Source organism: Brachyistius frenatus, unplaced genomic scaffold, assembly GCF_029030835.1.
Source record: "Brachyistius frenatus isolate BFR_SWC_R1_liver_20210118 unplaced genomic scaffold, ASM2903083v1 Contig_38, whole genome shotgun sequence".
Lineage (NCBI taxonomy): Eukaryota > Metazoa > Chordata > Actinopteri > Embiotocidae > Brachyistius > Brachyistius frenatus.
In genome coordinates, this window is record NW_027210637.1 from 2545379 (window position 1) to 2566571 (window position 21193).

General features: G+C 40.0%; 2 protein-coding genes and 1 long non-coding RNA gene across 7 annotated transcripts in view; all 3 read left to right on the top strand.

Annotated features, from left to right (window-relative positions):
• The window catches only part of LOC138622759 (uncharacterized), a 43405-nt gene extending 42253 nt beyond the window's left edge, over positions 1 to 1152 (top strand). For both annotated transcript variants that reach the window (XR_011311037.1, XR_011311036.1), the window contains exon 5: positions 925 to 1152. This is a non-coding gene — a long non-coding RNA (uncharacterized lncRNA). The remainder of the gene's footprint in view (positions 1 to 924) is intronic.
• A 2335-nt stretch (positions 1153 to 3487) lies between these two features.
• Positions 3488 to 12881, top strand: cxcl14 (chemokine (C-X-C motif) ligand 14). The gene is made up of 4 exons (XM_069701783.1): positions 3488 to 3896; positions 5835 to 5940; positions 9403 to 9516; positions 10524 to 12881. Exons 1-4 carry the CDS (start codon positions 3833 to 3835, stop codon positions 10537 to 10539), a joined length of 300 nt encoding a protein of 99 aa, XP_069557884.1. The 5' UTR covers positions 3488 to 3832; the 3' UTR covers positions 10540 to 12881.
• Positions 12882 to 13806: 925 nt separating this feature from the next.
• The window catches only part of fam13b (family with sequence similarity 13 member B), a 72771-nt gene continuing 65384 nt past the window's right edge, over positions 13807 to 21193 (top strand). For 2 of the 4 annotated variants that reach the window (XM_069701787.1, XM_069701784.1), the window contains exon 1: positions 13807 to 14170. The gene's annotated coding sequence lies outside the window, so the exon portion shown is untranslated. The remainder of the gene's footprint in view (positions 14171 to 21193) is intronic. The other 2 variants (XM_069701786.1, XM_069701785.1) reach the window with 1 other exon arrangement.

Genomic DNA, 21193 nt, shown 5'->3' on the forward strand with positions numbered 1-21193 from the left:
GGAACATTTCAGGGGACCAAGTCGTAAAGATTCAGGTGGGAACCATCAATGTCTGTCCATATGTTTTTGCCAGTTTCTCCAATAAAAGTAACGATACATCACCTACCGGTTCTGCTAGAGGAAAAGCCGGGCGATCACTAAAGTCGTAAGGATTTATCTTGTAGGAACCATAGATATCTAGCCAAAAGACAAAATGTCAACCTAATGGAGATAAAGTCAGTAGTTCACCAAAGACAGGAGAATTGATGGATGTATGTGATCCATTCAGCTGATGTTGAGATATTTTATTCTGGAACAAAGCGGCAGAGCAAATGACAGACCTTGTTTAATATAGGAATATAATATTTACATGTTGAGATTTACTTATTTGGGGAAATTTCCACTTTTATGTATTTAAACGTGTCAAATATGTAGTTGAGCTCAAATTTTCAAAGAGTTTAATTTAAGTGAACAGACTGGTGACTGTACTGTGTGGAGGTTCATGAGACAGAAGAAAGGTTTGGAACAACTGATTTACAGCTTTCATTGCAGATTTTTTTTTTTTTTTTGCTTGGAAAATTGGTCCAAACTCCGAGCATCTGTTTTTTGTTTTTTTTTAATTTAAGACAAGTCTGCTAATTAGATTTTCTATTATTCTTCTCTGCACTTTAAATCCAAAGCCAGCAAATTTGATCTTATGTGTTCACAAAAACAAATAAATACAGCTGTTGAGATTTCCCAGCGTCCTTCATGAGGTTCTGGCTAACGATCACAAAAGAAACTTTAAAATATATTGCAAAGTGTTCTTTCTAACGCACCACCATCTTTGACCGATACAGACTGACAAATGATGTCATTTTCATCATCTTTTCGAGACAGATTTCTTTTGGCTGAAATCTTATATATTTCTAACCGCTGCCTTCAATTTCTTTCTGTCCAATTCAGTGGAGCTAAACTGATCTAATGGATGAAGACAACGGACGTCTGACTGATTATCAGTCGCTCCGGCTGAAGACTGGAACCGACAGCTCGTCAATATCTTTTAATCCCGAGATCGAAAAGACTTGAGATGGATTCACGCGGCACCGGAGTCCTGCCGTGGCGACGGCGGACATCTCGTCCTCCTGTTTACGACTGTGTGGAACAAAGGAGGAGCTGGCACACAGGTGGTATGGGGAGGTGGGGGGGCTATTTAGGACACACTCACTATTGTTTTGCACACTGTTCACGCTGTGGACTCGTGTAAGCTGGCAGCATGTGACAGATGTACATGTAGACATGAGCACACGCACGCACGCGCACACACATGCACACACACACACACACACACACACACACACACACACACACACACACACACACACACACACACACACACACACACAGGTCCGTGATGCCTGCGGACAGACATTTCATGGCCGCTGATTTGACTGATGACAGGAGCTGATTACATCAGTGTGCGGGGCAGCGAGGTGAACACAAACACATGTAGCAGAGGGAGCAGAGCGAACACACACACACACACACACACACACACACACACACACACACACACACACACACACACACACACACACACACACACAAACAAATCCCTCATGATGCCGGATGGTGATGAATGCGGTTCAATCCCGCGCTAAGAGCGTCCCAGGTGGGAGGGGTCAGACCTTCTTCTCAGGGCTATCTCTTACAGGCCAAAGGTTCAGCCCGATGCCATCCCCAGGTACAATGACCGCATTTATTTCATATGCAGGGGTAGAATAGAGCTTAAAATGTCTGCACAGAAACAACGCCATGACTGAAATAGAGGATTCGGGATGGGACTGACACTTAAACTGAAAATAATATATAACACACGAAGCAAAAATGTAGCATGTGACAACAAAACGTGGCTGATTTTGTTTGTAAATCTGTAAAAAAGGCTTCTGACATCTACGGTACTCTGTTGTTGAGACTTTCATGACTTTCACTTTTAAAAACTAAAAGGCCAAGTTGTGTTTGTTTTTTTAGCTTGTTAGTTGCACAAAGGCATCCTGAAGTGTCAGAAAAAAAAAGGGAAATGTAAAGAACTAATCGTGCCTTCATTTATATTATTTATTCGTTTATTTAAGAACATCTGACTTCTGAGTTGAGAGTGAACACAGAAAAGTGGCGACTGACCTCGTCAGCATTCATGTAAACCAACCCAGAGAGGAAATGGAGCTCAGGAGGTCGGTATTATTTGCACACTACATTTCTACACGTTTTGACCAACCGTGATGTCACTCATTGGTTTGTGAACGGCTGTCACGAAGCCTCGAGTTTGACTTTTGGGCCGTCTCCATCTCGCCAGCTCGGAGCGGTTTGGAGCCAGAGTTGACCGTATTTGGGGGGAGGAGCGAGAGCTGGATCTGACTGGATCTGACTTGATCTCACGATAAGTATACAGCCTTTTGAGGCTTAATATTTCCTTAATGACAGGAATATTTTCGTTTGGACCACCAGAAAACTTATATAATGGAGGGACTTTAGCTAACAACACTCTAATGACTTGTGGGAAACAAAATGCATCGACTTTATATTTCATGAGCGAAGTTGAATGGGAGTCTATGGAGCCGCAGGCTTTTTGGAGAGGCCCTCGATGGTATTGCAATTGAAGTTATTTCTGAATAAGCCTAATTTTTCAGAACCGGAAGCTACGTCCACGTTTATATACAGTCTGGTTAGGACACTAAGTGAAGTGGCCGCCAAGTTCATTATAATTTTATAAGTTTTTTTCTTTCATATATTTTAAATCTATTTGAAAAGTAGTTCATAATATCATCATTTTAAGTTTGTTTAGAGTCAGTAAAACGCTAAATCTGGTAAATTCATTCATGACCATTTGAAACCACATATAATTCAATTAACTAGACTTAAAGGTTCACTTATTTGTCTTTCTGTGCTCGCAGTCGCATCTCACGGTCTTCATTTAAACTTTTGAGTTACATATGTGATTTTAGCAGACAGTTTAGAGCCAGTGGGAAACTAGTTTTCCCGTGGCTATGGCAACCAGGCACGAGTCTTGCTCAGAATAATTCAGGTCTCTGGCACAAAAGTGTTGCCTTCACTTGCCCTGAAGTGTGTTAGGTAACCTTATTTTTTTTCTGCAAAACTTCTCATATGTATTTCACTTTTTGAGTCTCAGAGAGATATTAGTTAAAAAAAAAAATTAAAAAAATAATCTGTTGTTCAGAACTTCGCCAGTCTTCTCATTCTGTCGTTTTTCTGCGCCCCGCGAGGTTTTCTGTCAGTTATCATCAGTGCAAACATAAACTGGCCAACACAGTCGACCGAAGCGGACGTCATCTCACCCCTATGGTGATGAACACTATGCGGGGTTTTTTTTGTATTTTTCCTTGACCCCCCCCCCCCCCTCCCCTCCCCTCCCCTTTCCATGTTCTCCGCTTCTCCCTCGCAGGCCACAAGTGTTTGATTCGCTGTCTGGCCGTGCATATTAATGAGAAGGGGACAGCGGGCAGCTTTTTAAAAGAGCTGCTGCCTGCCTCTCCACAGCCAGCGAGAGAGAGAGAGAGACCTAAACGAGGGATTGGAGATTCATCCAAGCGCTCAGGACGCACAGACGGAGTTGCACAATCAGCGCTCCGAAGGGACTCCAAAAGGCAGAAAACCTTCAGCGCTCCTCCAGTTCCGCCATCCAGTAGTCACTGCGAGTGGATATTATTTACATCTCGAAAGATCCTCTGTTGTTGTTGTTGTTTTTTTCTCTTTTTTTTTTTTTTTTTTTTGGTGCATTCACTCGTGTAGAGAGTTTGGAGGGCTTCGGATTTTGAGGAACTTCATAAAAGAACATATTCCTTTCACTGGTGAAGACATGCATCGGTGCACAGCGGTGCTGCTTCTGTTAGTGGTGGCTTTGTACGTCCTGAGCGCAGAAGGTAAAGTTAAACGCGTTGAATTTGTTAAAAAAAAAAAAAAAAAAAAAAAAATTGGTGGGGGGAAATGGGTGGTTTCGCTCTTAAGCTATGGTGATGTAACAGAACAATAAGTGGAAGCTAAAGGGGGGTTCAGGTCTCGTTTGCTCTGTTATGTGTACGTAAAAGGATAAATTAAATGCAAAATGACTCCTTGATTCAGAGGGTTGTTTAAAACAAGAAGTTGCTGCCAAAGATTTCCAAGGCAGCGCAACTCATGACAACAACTTTGCTCTGGTGTCTCAGTGGTGCGTTGGCTTGCAAGTCTATGAACTGACTTCATGTTGACATCACCAATACACCACCTGCTGCATGCATTTTACTCCTCATCTAAAACGCAAAACTTTTGTTTTTCTCTTACTTTGGTATCCGTAAACATTGAGATTTTCTTGAAATTAAACTGGAAGGATGAATAGGCTACAACAACAACAACAACAACAACAAAATCTGATTTCATAATGAGCCGTGTGTTGGCAAACCTCCTCGCACCCTGAACACCCCTCTGGGACTCAGCGTGTGTGCCACCATATGTAGTTGAAATAATTTAAAATCCAATATTCCAAAATGTCAATATTTTCTTCTTTGGTTTAAAGAGGAAAACCTTTTTTCTCTGTTCAAACTTTATTCTCTTGTGTCTGCAACTGTCAAACTTTTGGGAAAAATGTCTGTATTTAGCAGGGGCATTATAACGTTATTATTAGGTGTCAGCTCTTTGCTTGAATTTGATCAAATAGCATCATAATATTGGGCAGAACCACAGGAAACTAATACTCATCAACTTATATGCAATAGATTTACATTTATTTTGCTAAATTCTTTGGCATTTACGTTTATAAAATGCCGTTGACATTTGGTTGGAAAGTTGTCCTTTTACCATATTTGTATTCATTTTTGAGTCGTTGTTATTTCTCTTGAGATGTTTTGTGTTTAGAAGCCAGAAAATGGAAGTAAGCAAGTAGCTAATTTCAGAAAACAGTAAACAGACATCTCTTTCTGTTTCCCTACATCTAATACATTAACGCCAGTGTTTTCCCAGCTGTCTTGCTGGCCTTTGTTGTCCAGTGTGTCTCAGTGTGCTCGGTGCTGGCTCCTCTGTGGGGCTCGTGACAGATTTAGTGGCCGCTGGTCAGGACGGCTAGCCGGTGATGGATGAAGGAAACCTTGGGACTATTCAGGTCACCACCTCCCGTCACAAATCCACAGACCCAGCAAAACCCATTTCCTCGGCGTTTATTCAGCGGCTTGAAGTCCCAACAGCTGGGAAACTGGGCCGGGAGAAGATGATAGCTGGAAATGAATAAATGTTTAGATGTGTAAGAAGTCTGATTAAATGTGGATTCAAAACAAAGCAGGGCATCAGCTGACCTGCAGAATTTTATAAACTACTAACTAAAAGAGGCATGAAAAGTGAGTTTCGTACAACAGCTGCAGGACAGTTGAAGCCACAGTTTCTCCCTGGACGACTTCGAGCTTGAATTGTATAAAACAGCGAGCCATTTTTCTGCAGTGAGAAATCAACAAGGTGTAAAACTCGTGGTCTGGGAAATTCAAGCCAATTTTTCTCAACTGAGAAGTTTCCATTTTAGTGAAACTGGCAGGATTTGAACTGCACGCCAGTTGCCAGATATAAATATAGGAACAGAAAATACTCACTTGTCGGTGTATAATTCCAAGATAAACTGGGGACTTAGGCACGATTTAAAACCAATTTGCTGACAAATCACAAAGAATGAACTTTTCTGTCAATTTTCGCTGTGTTTGTTTCTTCTTCTCTGGAACTAGTGACCTTAAATCCCCAGCAGTCCAACACATGTCTGTTTTCGGGGGAGGGGGTGGGGGGGGGGGACGAGGGCTTGCAAGAACACACCTCAGTCTTAACGTGTGTGTTTTATTTCCCAACAGCCTACAAGTGCAGGTGCACCAGAAAAGGACCAAAGATCAGATACAAGGATGTGCAGAAGCTGGAGATCAAACCCAAACACCCGTTCTGCCAAGAGAAGATGATATTGTGAGTCATGCTTTTTCCTTCTCTTTCAGTCTGTCGCTCTTCATGTCATTTTATCTGCTAGATCTCTTTCTTCTGTGTCTGCTTTCCCTCTCTCACCTCATGTTCCTCGTCTTTATACTCGTCTTTTTCCTTAATCCCTCGACCTTCTCCTGCCCGTGTCTGTCTATCCTCTTTCGTTTCTTACCTCTCTCTATTCCCCCCTTTTTTCCTCTCTTTCATATCTTATTCTTCCTGTATTTACTGTGAAACGATGTTATACAATCCGCAGATGAGCAGGAGATTTACAACTGTTCCTGTGACATGACTGTACTCCAAAATACCATAAAAAATAATCAGCGGCTGCATGGACATTATCCAAACACCCTGTCGACTATGCTGAATGCACTTGGAAGGATTTACAGTCCGGCAATAAAACTGATGATTTAATCACAACCAAAGAGGAAAGGGATGATTAATGAGTTGGAAAGGTGAGGAGGAAGGAAGCCCTGCTTTCCAGAACATTCTGGGATCTTTAAGTACTTTTACAGGACATTATAATTAACTTTCGAGATAAATTCATGCACTACCAACTCTGTTATTACAAAATAAAAACAGGGTGGCTGTGTGCAAAGCATGCATGAAGAACAGTGCACCATCATTACGTAATACAATAAATCCAATCCAATCCAATAAATACTAATTCAATACAAATACAATAAACTTACACATGAGTAAGTATTATCTCAGAAGGTCCCTGCAGCCCAGCCTTCAGCCTCACTCACAGGTCTTAGCTTGAGTTATAGAGTATTTGATCCTTTTACCTACTCTCTCTCTTTCTCTCTGCCTCGTGACCTTTGATCCATTAAGTCACAGCTCAAGCACACAGATTTTCATTTTGAGGCATCGGGGAATGCAGCGTGTCCAAATCAAGCCTCCTCTTCTCAAGGCACCCGAACAGACTCCCAAGTAACCCGTGGTGCTTAAATAAATAACCACACTTATATCATGTGCACAATATGTGCTATAGTTCCTCTGGGTTTCGAGCGTTGGCGATCCGGTCTCCCTTCCTGCGTAGCCAAGAAATGTGAGCTGCGATTTCAGCGAGGAATTTATTTGAAGTTTTGTGTCAAAGCTCCGAAGACACAACAGATGGGCAAGTTATGTCAGCCTCCGGGGAGTCCGTTTTGTGTTCGAGCCACAAACTCTGCTGCCACCTGCTGCCAAATTACAATATCACACAGAGAGCACAATCTGGGTAACAGCAGGGAGGAAACTGTTTGTGTGGATGTGTGTGTTCAACACTGGGGAAATGTCCACTTATATTAGATACAAATATTTATTCTACTATAAATAAAACGTCACTTTTGTTGAAATTAATAAGATTACTTTGATGCCATCCAATCAATTCATGTATCGGTAACTGGCTGTTTGAGAAATACCCTGTTTGTTTGTTTTTAAAGATAATAAATATGTAAAGGGTGGTATAATCATAATTTTTTTTATATATATACTAAAGTCACAAAAAACACAACACAGTTGAAGTTAAAAAAAAAAGTTGAAAAAAAAGAAGAAGAAGAGTAACAACATGTTTTTTGTATTAGTGTGTCTATAGATATTACAAAAAAGGTATGAGGCCAAGTGATTCTGCTGTTTTTGAAGACATGTAGTCACATCAAGTGCAGGAAATCCAATAAACCCCTCAGAAACATTAGATTTGATTTGATCTGCATCAACTCACAGGTCTGTGTGTGTGTGTGTGTGTGTGTGTGTGTGTGTGTGTGTGTGTGTGTGTGTGTGTGTGTGTGTGTGTGTGTGTGTGTGTGTGTGTGTGTGTGTGTGTGTGTGTACCCGCCACACAGCCATCATTCAAGGTTGCTCTATTAGCATGAGATGGGGGCCACCAGCCATTGGTGCCCGGTGAAAAATGAGCCCCAGCAGGCTCCGGAAAGCCACAGAAAGAAAAGCGAGTGGGAGAGAAACGAGCAGGAGAGTCGCCTCTCTGGTCGTTTGGTTTACGGCTTTTCAGTTTGGCATTCTGAGCGGCCACTCCTCACACACACAGGACTGGGAGCCCCAAATGTCCCTGTTTCTCCTCATTTCGCCTTGTTTTCCACAATTTTCCCTTCTTGCTCTTTATGTAAGTCCTCTCTTTTATGTAATTTTCAACCTCCCGTCTATCCGTACCCCAGATAGCTTTTAGAGCCGGTGGCTGTGCTGCAGCTACCCAGGTGAATGTAAATGAGCAGGAACCAAGGCTCAGATTAACACAGTAATTAGGTAAAATTTCACCCCTGCTGAGTAGCCTCGCAGATATGAATCCATTGGCATGCACACGGACACACACACACACACACACACACACACACACACATGCTCTCATGTTCTCTTTATTAAGCTCACACACACGCAAAGCTCAGTTCCTCCATAACAAAGCACATAGAGCCATCCAACTAAAGCCTTCAATAGCCAAACAAAGTGACAACTGAATGGGCAGGAAAATAGATGCAAAAACTCTTTAATCTTATCCTTATAACGACTGAATGCAGCAGTTTTTTTTTGTTTTTTTTTTTTTAAAGAGTTGAGTCTTTTCTGTTCCAGTCAAGCCATTAAGCATTCATGGCCTGTTGAGGCTTTGAGTGTGTCTCTGGACAGAGAGGCCCCGTGGCACGGTGGGTGCTTTTTTTTTTTTTTTTCATTTTTTTTTTTTTTTTTTTTCAACCACCGCATTCCCTTGTTTGGCCTGAATATGCCAAATGCAGGCGGACTGTCCCTACCGTTGCCTTAAGCAGAGGGTTACAGACAGACCAATTGATTCAATGAGCTCAGATGTCACATTTTTAAGTGGCAGCTCCATAATATTGCTCCATTGCCAAGACGCTGGTCAAGCTGTGCAAGCTGATCTTTTATATTTTGAGGGCATTTATCTCTTGAAAAGTTATTGGCATCAGTGTTGAGCAGCAGCTAAAATTTAGGGCAAAAACATGTCAACCAGGCTACAACTTGACCGGTCTCTATTCAGAGGAGTCATAATGGCTTTTAAACGCTTGGAAGTAGTTCAAAACTGTGTTTTTATTCTATTCACCTCCACTGAAGTTCATCCAAACTCACATTAAAGCTGGCTCTTATAGTTGATCCAAACTTTTTCACAGTCAAACTTAGAAAACTATTTCACAACGGTTGGAACTTGGGTCCAAAAAGCACAATTTTTTAAATATTTTTCACACTTAAATGATTTTTTTCGGTCATGATATAGTCGCAGCAGATCCTGGTGACGGGTTGTTTGGGTCAGTGTTTGACTTGTGGACCTGTTTTCTTGTAGAAATTCTGTATACACACGTGAGCTCTGTGTTTTGTGGGAACATGCTGACATCGAGCTTTAAAGGCGCTACAGTTTTCAATTAAACAGATGGTGGTGAAAATTCCCTCCGTTTCGTGCCTACATAAGGGTTTAAATATGATTTCCTTTCCGCTTCCTCCCCTCAGTGTGACGATGGAGAACGTGTCTCGGTTCAAGGGGCAGGAATACTGTCTTCATCCCAAACTTCAGAGCACCAAGAATCTGGTCAAATGGTTCCGCATCTGGAAGGACAAGCACAGGTAATATTATCCTCCCGGACGACATCTGATAAAACAGACCAGCTTAAAATTTAAGGTGTAACGATGGCCTGGGGGTTTTGAATTTGTTTTTTTTTTTTTTTAAATTTAGTGTATTTTACAATTTTATTAAGTAAATGGTAAAAATATTTTTAGGCAATAAATGAGAAGAATATGCAGAAAGTATTTATCACAACTTTGTTGTTAAAGAAGGACAAATGTTCTACAAGTATTTTGATACATACTTCAGGTAGCATGCTGTGAGAAAATTACATCAAACCTACAAATGCAATCAACAATTATTTGATTCAAAAAGAATATTGTAGAATTTAGGAAATGCACTTGTTTTCTTTCTGGTGGAAAAAAAAAATGAAAACTACTCTTGTTTTTGTGTGTTAGATATAACCAGCAGCTGGTTAGCTTAGCTTAGCATGAAGCCTTGAAACAGGGGGAAACAGCTCGCCAGGATCTGTCCAGATGTAACAATATCTTCCTACAAGCACCTCTAAAGCTTCACTATTTCACACGTTACATCGTGTTTGTTTAATATGTGCAATAAAAAAAAAGGGCTTTTTCCATTTTAGTAAGTCGCAAACCTAAAAAGCTGCTACTTGATGATTTCCTATAGACCCTGACTTCCTATCTCACATGCACCCTTTCATGTACCAGCCTCTGTTATCACTGACTGAGTAATAGGCCACATCCTGTGGCTTTCCAGGGATGCTTTATTGATTTGTTTTGTTGAAACGACTCCTCTCACCCTCCCTCCACCACGGGGACGACAGAGCTCTGGGTCAGCCGTGGACAAAGGTCCTTTTGAAAAGGTGGAGATCTCTTGAACAAAAGAACATTTCCCACATTTACATAGTGATTAAAGTCACGGCTCTTCACTTAGCACACGTTTGATCTCGTGCGGAGACGAAAGGGAAGCACCTGGTGGGAAGTCTAAGCAAAATAGGTGACTCAATTCTAGTTTGTTAACTCTAGTTTTGTTCTATTTCTCCCCACAGGGTGTACGAAGCATAAAACCATGGCTTCCCAGCACACATGGATCAAGTGAGACAAAAAAAAAAAAAAGAAAAAAGAAAAAAAGACGACAACAACACCACCAGGACTGTTTTTGTGAAGTACAAGACATAATGAAACTGTACTTCTCCCTCTTCTGCCGGAGATCTGTCAAGCACATTAAGAGATATCTATAGTTTGTATATAAGCCGGTGGGCTCGCTTTAGTCGGCCATCAATCTAGTCGCAGTCACTCACCGCTCCAGTCTTTACAACTGTAGTTATATTTGTCAACTAGTGGACGAGAGACACCGCCATCTGTGTTCGAACAGCTGTAGGTTTGTTCAGTTGTTATTTAAAGGGACTTCTCTTTTGCGTTGGCTTCAAAGTGAAGAATGGGTAAGAAAAAGTCATTCTAAAGAAAACGGGGCAAATCTTCCTTTGGAAAAACACAGTGTAGGTGTTGCGATTATCACGACTCTTTGTTCAGTATGGCGGGTATATATTCGATGCGACGCCAGCATTTAGGATCCGGCTGTAGTCGACACGCGGTGATAAAGGCTCTCCATGAATTAGATTCTCTGTTTTCTTAGAGGAGAATCAGCGTGGTTACATTTAATACAGAAGTTTCTATTGGTCATACAGATTGAGGAGATCCACCACTGTTTGTGTGTGTGGGTGTGTGTGTTTGGTGTGTGTGTGTGTGTGTGTGTGTGTGTGTGTGTGTGTGTGTGTATGTGTGTGCGTGTTTGTTTACCATGTCCTAGTATGCTAGTCATGAGTGTCAAACAAACCACGCCGCTCTGCAGGAACCATTTCATAAAGTATGATCTCACTTCACCTGCAGGGTTTTAGATGCAGTAAATAATCCATACAGATCTTTGTGCCATTGCTACGTGTGCTTATTGGAAGTTCTTTCCAAAGCTCGATCATCGAACACACTAAGAAGGCAAAAACTATCTGCAGTTTACATCAACAAAGGATTATCTCGTTATGTATTTTCACGGGTTGAAAGTTTTTTTTTAATTTTTTTTTTTTTAGCTCCTCCTCTAGAAATAAACGTGTACTGAAGCAACATCTCATACAAAACTGTCTCTATAACCGTTTGAGCTGCTTGAAATGACGTCCTTAAAGGATAAGACTGACAATAAGATGTGTTTTTGTGACACTGTCAACCCCATGACATCCCACGACAGAACCAAAACAAAAGCTTATTTCTCACTTTTTTTCGAACCAATTTCCGGCACCTCAAATACTTTGATACTTTAAAAGGTCTGAAGGGAGCTGCAGTATTTCACAGATATTACTCAGACAGGAGTAAATCAGGCATTTTTGGGGGGGAATATTCCCAGGTGGTTGTTGAGTTTTTACAACAGCACGACAATAACTCAAAATATACCACAGTGACCATGTTGATGTAATAAAAGAACCACAACACCCAGTGCTATCATGCATTTCTAATAAAGTATTTGGGCAACAGTAGAGCTCAAAGGCACAGGGGAATTAGATCTATCAGGCTTTGGCTTATTGGTTTTGGTTTGTTTTTGGCGTGTGATTTGTTGACAATAAAATTAAAAAAAATTTTTTTTTGAATATTATCAGATTTATCCTTTAAGATGGGCTACGTGTAATTGTGCTGTTAGGTGATTACGAATTTGACCAGAGTAGGGGAAAAAAAACAAAAAAAACCCTTTTTTTATTTTTAACATTAGAAATGACAGATTTGGCTGAAAACGGCTGCATTCGGAGTTAAAATGACTTCCCACGTACGAAACAACACTCAAAAATGTTTCACATATACGTCAGACGATTCATTTCCGCCGTTAACACTTTCCGCCGTCTCCTACATGGGTGATGATACTTTGATGATCTCTCCTCCAGCAGACCTCCATAAACAACACTGTCATTTGTGTTATTATTTTGTACGCTGTCGATACACTTTATGATTACGACTGTTGGGTGAACGTGATTCACACACAAATCGATCTGCATATACACACGAAAACACCACATTTTCTTTACCTTTTGAAGAATGTGCATTACTCTTGTTTTATATCTTATATATATATATATATATATATATATATATATATATATATATACATATATATAAAGCAACATTTTGTAAATGGACCAGTATAGCCTATATGTTAGTGAGAATGAATTCACCTTAAGACTTTATAGTGTCATGTATATTGTATTACTGCCGTAGAGTTGTTGGTTTTTTTGCTATTTAAATCTTGGTTTGGTAACAGATATTTGGAGGGTGTGTGTGAGTGTGTTTGGACTGGCCCACCAAACACACCGTTAGCCATTCCACTGAGTGTAAAACAATAAATACAGCAATAAAGTGTCTATAGAGCAGTTCACGTTTGTATTTTCGCTTCATTCGAGTAACTATTGCAATTGAAATTGAAATAAAGATGTGACAGATGTGTAAAAGGAAGAAAAGGAAAAAAAAGAGGACGCAGACGGAGCTCTTTCAGTCCACCAGGTGGCGGTAGATACCAACTGACGTTCATGGAGTTTGCGCATTTATACATACACAAACTTGATATAGATCAAATATCACTATTAAAAACTACAAAGGAGGGAAAATGAATACTACTTTTAGAAAAAAATACACGAAACAAAACCAACATTGTAAAGGTCAGGTTAAATAAATGCAACCTTAATCTTACAGTCAAACTACAACAAATATTAAAGTTGTTTGAAGACTGTAGGCTTTTGTGTACTTAACAATATGTTAACAAAGTCTCAGGATTATTATTTATCCAACAGATTAATATATGGGAGCACAATATTGTAGTCCTGACATGTGTGTAGATAAGGGGATTAAATAGTGTCATTACCATTCAGCGTTATCCTCATGTTTCTGGAGAGCTTAGGGGTGCTTTGGTAGTGGTGGTGAAAAACGACATATTTTAACATAATTTTGGACTATGATTGTTAACAATATTTATTAAAAAAAAATGCAGCATAAAAATAATAATAACTAAATAGTGAGCTAAATGATGAAGCCATACTGACTTATTAGGTTGCTGTGAAATAACGCGTGGGTGCTGAAATTGTATGTGTTATAATGGAAGGGGAAACCCTGCCAGTAATAATAAAAAATAAAATAAATAAATATGGATAACATCTCCAGTTAAATTAATACAAAAAAAATAAAGCTTCACAGGCGACTTGAATGTTCTGTCTGCGAGGCGGGGTCAGTATTTGGCAGCTGCCTTCCCCGCTGTGTTCGGAGTGAAAGAGGCGGGGTCAGTATTTGGCAGGTTTGTCCCCGGAGGGTGTGTGTGTGCGCGCGTGTGTGTGTGTGTGTGTGTCTCTAAGCAACGACCTGCAAAAAAAAAAAAGAGAAACGGGCAGCCGAGCCGAGCCGAGCCGAGTCGAGTCAGTCCGAGCAAGAAGAAAAAGAAAACCAGGAACCACATTAAATGTCGAGTATCTTCCCAACGATCCCGACGGTATTTCTCCATCGCCAGCAGCTTTGATCATCGTCGAAGTTGTCGTCTTCTCCAACCCTTCTCTCTCTCCACCCCCCCGCCAAAAAAAAAAAAAAAAAAAAAAAAGAAAAAGGACGTCGGCCACAGAAACCGAAGCAAGAAATTGATGCGTCTGGCTCCGTGATCGCTGCTCGCTTTGACCCGGTAAGACCGCCCCGGGGCGACCCGCTCCTCGACCCGCTGAGCTCCGTGCTCAAAGCGGTTCTTCTTCTGGTTCCGTCGGGCATCTTTCGGCCGCTAAACTAAAGAGCTAGCCCCGCTAAGCTAACTCCGTCCGACGCCGCGTTTTTTTTTTTTTTTTTTTTTTTTTGTGTCTTAATTTTAGTCACTTTTTTTTTTTTTTTTATCATTTTTTTTTTTTTTTAATGCGCTTTGTGAATTTTATCTGTCGCGGTCGTATCTGTTCATCGCGCCTCGGTGGTTTATTTTTTATTTATTTATTTATTTTTTGCTTTAATGGTTTCTGACTTCATTTGTGGTGCTCACCGGGAGCTAACGGCTAACGGCTAGCAGCGGTTAATGGCAGTTCCATCACATCTGTGGCTCCGGAAAAAAAACAAACCAAAAAAAACAAAAAACTGCCATAAAATACTAAAAGTCGGAAGTTTTTTTTGTGTGTGTTTTCTTTCTCTCTGTGGTGCCGCAAGCAAAACCGCTCAGTGCGTGGTGTTTTTGTTGTTTTATTGTTTTGTAGAGATTTAACAGCGTTGGCAGTCTTTTAAAAAAAAAAAAAAAAAAATCAGAACCCCCCCTCCCTCTTCCGGTTCTGATGGTTGTTGTTGTTGTTGTTGTTGTTGTTGTTGTTAACAGAACCAGCGTGCAAAGCCCCGTCCGTCTCGGGCTGTCTGTGAGTTCTTGTTCTCCTGAACCGGAGCCCTACTTTCGTTTTCTGTTTCTGGAAAGCTTCACCGCTGACAGATGCTTCCTGCTCGGCTCCATCGAGCTGAATGTGCTGGAATGTTCTGCTGGGTTTTTTGTTGTTGTTGTTGTTGTTGTTGTTGTGCCTCGGTTGTTTGTCATTAAGATTTGTTGTTGTTGTTTTTTTTAATTTTGCCTGCCCCGTTTCAGATCAAATAGGTTTCGTCATCTGCAAGTAATTCATCTTTATGAATGTCGTTTTATTGATGAGAGGAGCTCTCGTTTATTTCTGGGCTCTCTGAAATCTTGCAGATTGCATAATCGTATCTGGCCATTGCCCTGAATTAGGACGGATTGGATTTGTCTGCCCATATGGTGTGCGGCGGGCACAAGCACAGCCACGCTTTACAAAAACCCTACTGCGGGGACGTTATCGCACACACTGACAACATTATTTGGGTCATTTGGGTCAAAAATGAAGCTGTAATTCCTGAAGAAGTTGCATGCAAAGTCAATGTTACGAGATTATAGAGATTTGATTGACAGAAAATCAGCCTGTGGCTTTGCAGCTGCAGACTTTTTTTTTTCCAGCAAAAATACCAAACAATATCTTCCAATCATCAAGCTTTCACAATCTGCTGTTGTTCTTTGGTTGTAAATTTTATTTTGTACAGTTACTCGTACAAAATGAGCTGTGTAGATTTCATTGTGTTTTTTTTTTTTTTTTTACATTTTGTGGATTAAAAATTGCTGATAGAACATAATAGTAAATAATGGAGAAAACCATCATGAGATTAGTTGTTAATTAAAATGATACAATTGCTGCCTGACACTGTTGCCAACATCAACAAGTCGAGGAACGATGATTGCATTTTTAATACCATTGTCTTTGTCTATATTGCATTCGTCAAATCAAAATCACAAACTGAAACAGTATCCGAGTTGAACCTGAGTTTAACTTTAAAAAAAAAAAAAAAAAAACCTGAAAAATGTACACGTAAAGGAAATTTTAAGTTACTTTTGTAAAATCCTCTTATGCTTCTGTGGTATATTCTTACTTGACAAAGCCTTTATGTTGTCTCTGGCCCTTTAGATATAACAATATACTCATGTGCCATATATTCATACATAGACGTAGAAAATCCCTGATGTAAAAAAATAATACCACAGATAGCAGAAAATACACTTAAGAGTCAAATGTAAAAGAGTTCAAGGTGAGGAAATGTTTCTTTTCGTCTCTATAAGTGTGTTCTTATAAAGTTCCTGATGTTAATATCTCAGAAATATCAACAACACGAATGTTCAATTGCGTCTGCCTTGTGCAAAATCGGTGTTCCTGCTCAGTACTTTTACGTGCAACCGAAACAGTTTGGTTATTGTGTGAGAAACGGCAGGAATGTCTATTGACAGCGCAGAGAGTAAAGGTCAACTTTGTAGTTTTGCTGATGTTGGAAAAATGTTGAAAACTTGTTGAGTCAGCTTGCTGTAATACACTTTGGATTGATACTGACATCTCTGCATGCGGCTCCCACTATATGAACACTTAGCTAGAACTAAAGTGATCTAATGTGACAATAGAGCAGAAATCGTACTTTCATATATATTGGTTTACATATAAAGTGTCAGAATGGTGAGGAATGAACATTATACATTCTCCAGATTAAAAAGTGGCAAATTAAACCCCAAACACCAAAGATATTCAATTTATTGTCCAAAAAAAGCAGCAAATCCTCACTTGTGAAAGTTGGCAAAAACACGTTATTCAAAAAAAATTACTGATGTCTAGCTAGGTATAATAAATAAATGAAGAAACAAGTGTGTTTGACTGGCTACTAAATAGAGATCCACCATGTCGTTTGGTTCCCTAAAACGCTTTCAAAGACTTGTAAAAACTAAGCGATACTTAAAAAGAAGATGTTGAGGTTGCTCAATGACAGCGTGAATAAACATGCAATGTCATTTGATTGACTCGAAGGCTTTGCGATGATTAACGTTCATTCTCCTTCAGTTTGTACGACCCTGAATCTGTAGCCCTTTATGTGAAGAATCTCACGTGTGCACATACCAACAGTGTCAAAACTCTCCAGCCTCCTGCAGATAAGACGAGCACGTAAGACGACCCGTAGTTTTTATGTGGAAGGAAAACACACACACACACACACACACACACACACACACACACACACACACACACACACACACACACACACACACACACACACACACACACACACACACACACACACACACACACACACACAGCAGTGTCATAATCACACCGCTGCCTGCAGTGTGGGACTGTTGTTGTCAGGTCATTGAGTGGTTGTTTTAGCCTCTGTGGATGGTGGCCAAGCCAAATCAAATGCGGTCCAAATCTGTAAAGCTGGTCTCCACACTGCCAGAAATTCACCAGATTTAATCCCAGTCTGCACATGTTAACAACTGTATGTAAAAAAATATATATATATATAGGTTTCATAACCTCATTGGTTTAAGCGCCATTTGGTTTTTATAATTGAGCATTTTAGCAATGCTTTGCAGACTACAATAGGATGAACAAAAGTGTAAGCTGACATTAGTGGGTTTTAAATAATTTTAAGAATTAATCGAGCGTTCAAATACAATAATGTGAACTGCAAAAGGTCTGGAAGATATTCCAGTATCCAGCAAAAAGCTGTGGAAATTCAGAGCGCTGTCTCCTGCTGTATATTGAGCCAAAACTGGCCCAAAGCAGTTTCATGCAGTGTGGCACTGACCTGGCCCAAAGATCCTGTAAATGGAGATGGTCCATTAGGCGGCTGAAATAACAAGGGCTTCTACGGGAAAAGATCTTCTTTTATTCATGTGTTGTTATCTTTACCTGCAAATATCAGAGAGAGAAAAAAAGGCCAACATGGTCAGTTTTACTTTCAGATCCTGTACTGTCATTTTAAGAAACAACACAGGAAATGGATACAGGTCCTCAAGTTAGTAGATGGCAAACATGTTCATACATGCCCTGTCTGTTCAGGAATGTGTCACAAGAGTAGGGCTGAAATTACTATTTCCTTCACCTAATACTGATGTGCAACTGTCTTGTCTAATTCATTTCAAGCAAGAAATGCAAACATTTGCTGGTTCCTGCTTTTCACGTTTTGAGTATCTGCAGGTTTTGTTTTTCTTCCAAGATCCTCAACTGAATATTTTGGGCTTTTGGACTCGACCAACACGCGCTTGAATCGACGCCGTATACAACTAACAACTAACTGAGAAAACAGAATTCAGACTCGCTGACAATGACAACAATGATTCGTACAAGCATAAGATTGGAATAAGTAAGTTTGTTTAAATTTTCAGTTGATATACATTGAACTCGGATCAGGCCAAAGCAGTGAGATGACATCCACCGTGAGCATTTTAAGAGTTATATTTTCCGATTAGAATTATAGAATTGGCCATCCGTTCGATCAAATTCCTAGATTTACCAGGTATTTTAATCCACTGGATCAGCTGCAGAAAGACACCTGACTACTTTATCTATAACCAGTTTCTCAGTTGAATTCCTACGATCACCGGTGCCCTAAAACGTGACCTCTCATAAGTGAAGCAAATGTCACGATCTGGAATATTCTGGATGTAAGCAGTCGGTTCTTGTGGTCAGTGTGTTGGATGCAGGAGATGTGAATGCAGGCGTAAAGGACGTAGAGTGTCAAACGATAACGGCGAGACGATTCGGTCGGAGCATCTCTAAAATTGTCCCTTTTTAAACGCGCATACAGAGAGCTGTAACTATTGCCATTATTTTTATTGTTTTTTGTTGTTGTTTTTGTTTGGTCTTTGTCGACCCATGTTTGGACAGGTGCAGCCTAAATGATCCGTTGTATTCCCGACCAGCAGTCCACAACCAAGATACATTCAGTTTATTGTCATGTAGGACTAAAGGACCTAGAAAATATTCACATTTAAACTGTTATAATTAGACAATTTTAAAAAGATTTCCTAAAAAAAAAAAAAAAAAATTCCTCAAAATTATTGATTGAATATTCAAAACAGTTGGTGATTGATATTCTGTCGACCTACTAATTTGATCTATCGGGTGACTGAAAATTGTATCGGTATACTTGTACATTTACATTTGCGTTCCTTCTCCGTGTTGTGTTTCAGCAGAGTAATAAGATCCTCGCAGTTGTCGATATCACGTCTTCATTTGCTGCAATGGCGCTGCGCTCACTGGCGAGACCGCTACGTTCTTTAATTTTATTGCAGATTTCATTTGATAGGCGAGCGGCCGCAGCTCGAGTGCAGCAGTTGGCAGATGGAGAGATGCTGCTCTGAGCAGCTGGTTGGGCTGAATTAATCGGGAGGGGGTGAGAACATGCTCTCAGTAGGTTTAAGGGCAGCGCTCTAACTGTACAGCATCTGCTGAATGTGTCAGGCCGTGAGGGAGATTGCACAGCGATGGAAGTCACATGACTGGAAATACAGGCTGACGAACTGTTACAGGCTGAATCTGTAACCCTTGCCATCCTTCTTTTTTTTTGTTGTTGTTGTTGTTGTTTTTTACACACTGGTTGTGATTAACTTTATGTTGCATTTAAGTCTGTGGTTTTCATGTGATTGGAAAGCCCCGAGTCCTGAATATTTTGTTCCACGGCTTTTTACTACCACCTCTTTTTTTTGTTCTCTGTGACTATTTGTCTAAAATAATACTTTTGTTTGCCTTCATGCAGCCCTTTGCGTAATTATTATTTTATTGATTCACTTGTCTAAACATTTGCAAAATTAAATACAAGTCACAAACTACCAGAGCCCAACGGTATTACTTTGAATGTTTTTTTTTATCAGACCAACCAGTGACTTTCTTTATTTGAAGTTGTTAGTTTGAACTGTCTGAAATGTACTTCAATTCTTTATAAATTGAGCAATGTTTGTTTACAGTGAGGCATGAAAGGACACATTTGAGAGTGTTTAACTTGTTGCAGTGTATATTTATTTGTAGAAACAGTCCTTTTATAACAGGATTGAGGTTCAAAATTGTTAATAACTGACCGTGAACTACTTCCACAGAGATTTTGTTTGTGTTTATCGATTTCAGAAGCCAAATTGAGGTCAGTCCGGCCGTCGGACGGTCAGATATCACTGTCTGGCTGACTACTTTGGGATTCATGCTCACTCGGTGTTCAGTTGGCCGATGCGTTGCGAATACATGGGCTAACAAGTTAATTTGACCTTGACCTCAAAGATGAGCTTTCCTGGCTTGAGTTTGGCAGTGGTGCTGCTTGGCTTGGATCAGAGAGCAAAGTAATAAAGTCTGTTTTCTGGCAACAAACCCAGTGATCAAAACCAGCCAACAATTCCCTGGAGCCATTTGGGTCAAGTCATTGCTTACCTAGATGAATTACGATAAAGTAGTGCCTTCTGGGAACGAGGTTCAATCGGTCATCCCTCGCTTTTATGTGGAAACAGACTTTTAAGATACTGGCGCTCTTTGATTTCTTTTTATCTCAACACATTTGGGGGTAAATGTCACGGCTTACGTGGATGTGCAGGGTGAATACTGTCCAATGTAGTCTTTAGTAGGACCGAGTGTTATGGCTGTTTTTATTATAAAAAAAAAAAAAAAAGTATGAATGCGGTTATTTTTTTCAAAACTGATATATATCAACATTTAGACAATGCGTAAAATAATCACAAACCAATGCTCAAAGCAAATTATTATATTCACCTATGCATGTCATTAAACCAGACTATTCGCGTGAAACAAAAGTTAATAATAATTTTATTTTTGTTTTTTAACTCCAGCTTGATCATTACTTTGCGAAAAACACCATATGAACATATTGTGCACTATGATTCCCTTTGAAGTCTACGAACAGTAATTTTGGATTATTGCCCACCTGCAGTCTTTCATTTGCATGAAGTCACCAACACTTGTGGTTTTAATTGTGGGCTTCTGTTTACACATTTGTTTCTGACATGGAAAGATTTTAAACACGAGACGGCGTCTCCAGATAAATTAGTTGCATATCATCACCCCGAAAGCAAATAAATCTTGAGTGATATGTATTTTCTGAGATTTTTTTTTTTTTTTGTGGCACAAATGGACAACGTCGTACCTGAAAAAAGATACATGGACTTACATGGATTTTTGCTTCTTCTGTTACTGAAGCAAAACAAAGTGAAAGAAGTTTAGTTCTGGTGTCTTAAACAGCAAATCTAGTATGCCGTGTGTTTTACCGAAAATAAGCATTTGACTGGCGGCAATGGAGCGGCAAATCCTCATTGATTTAAGCTCATTTATCGTCCCCTGTTTAGAGTGAACACAAAACT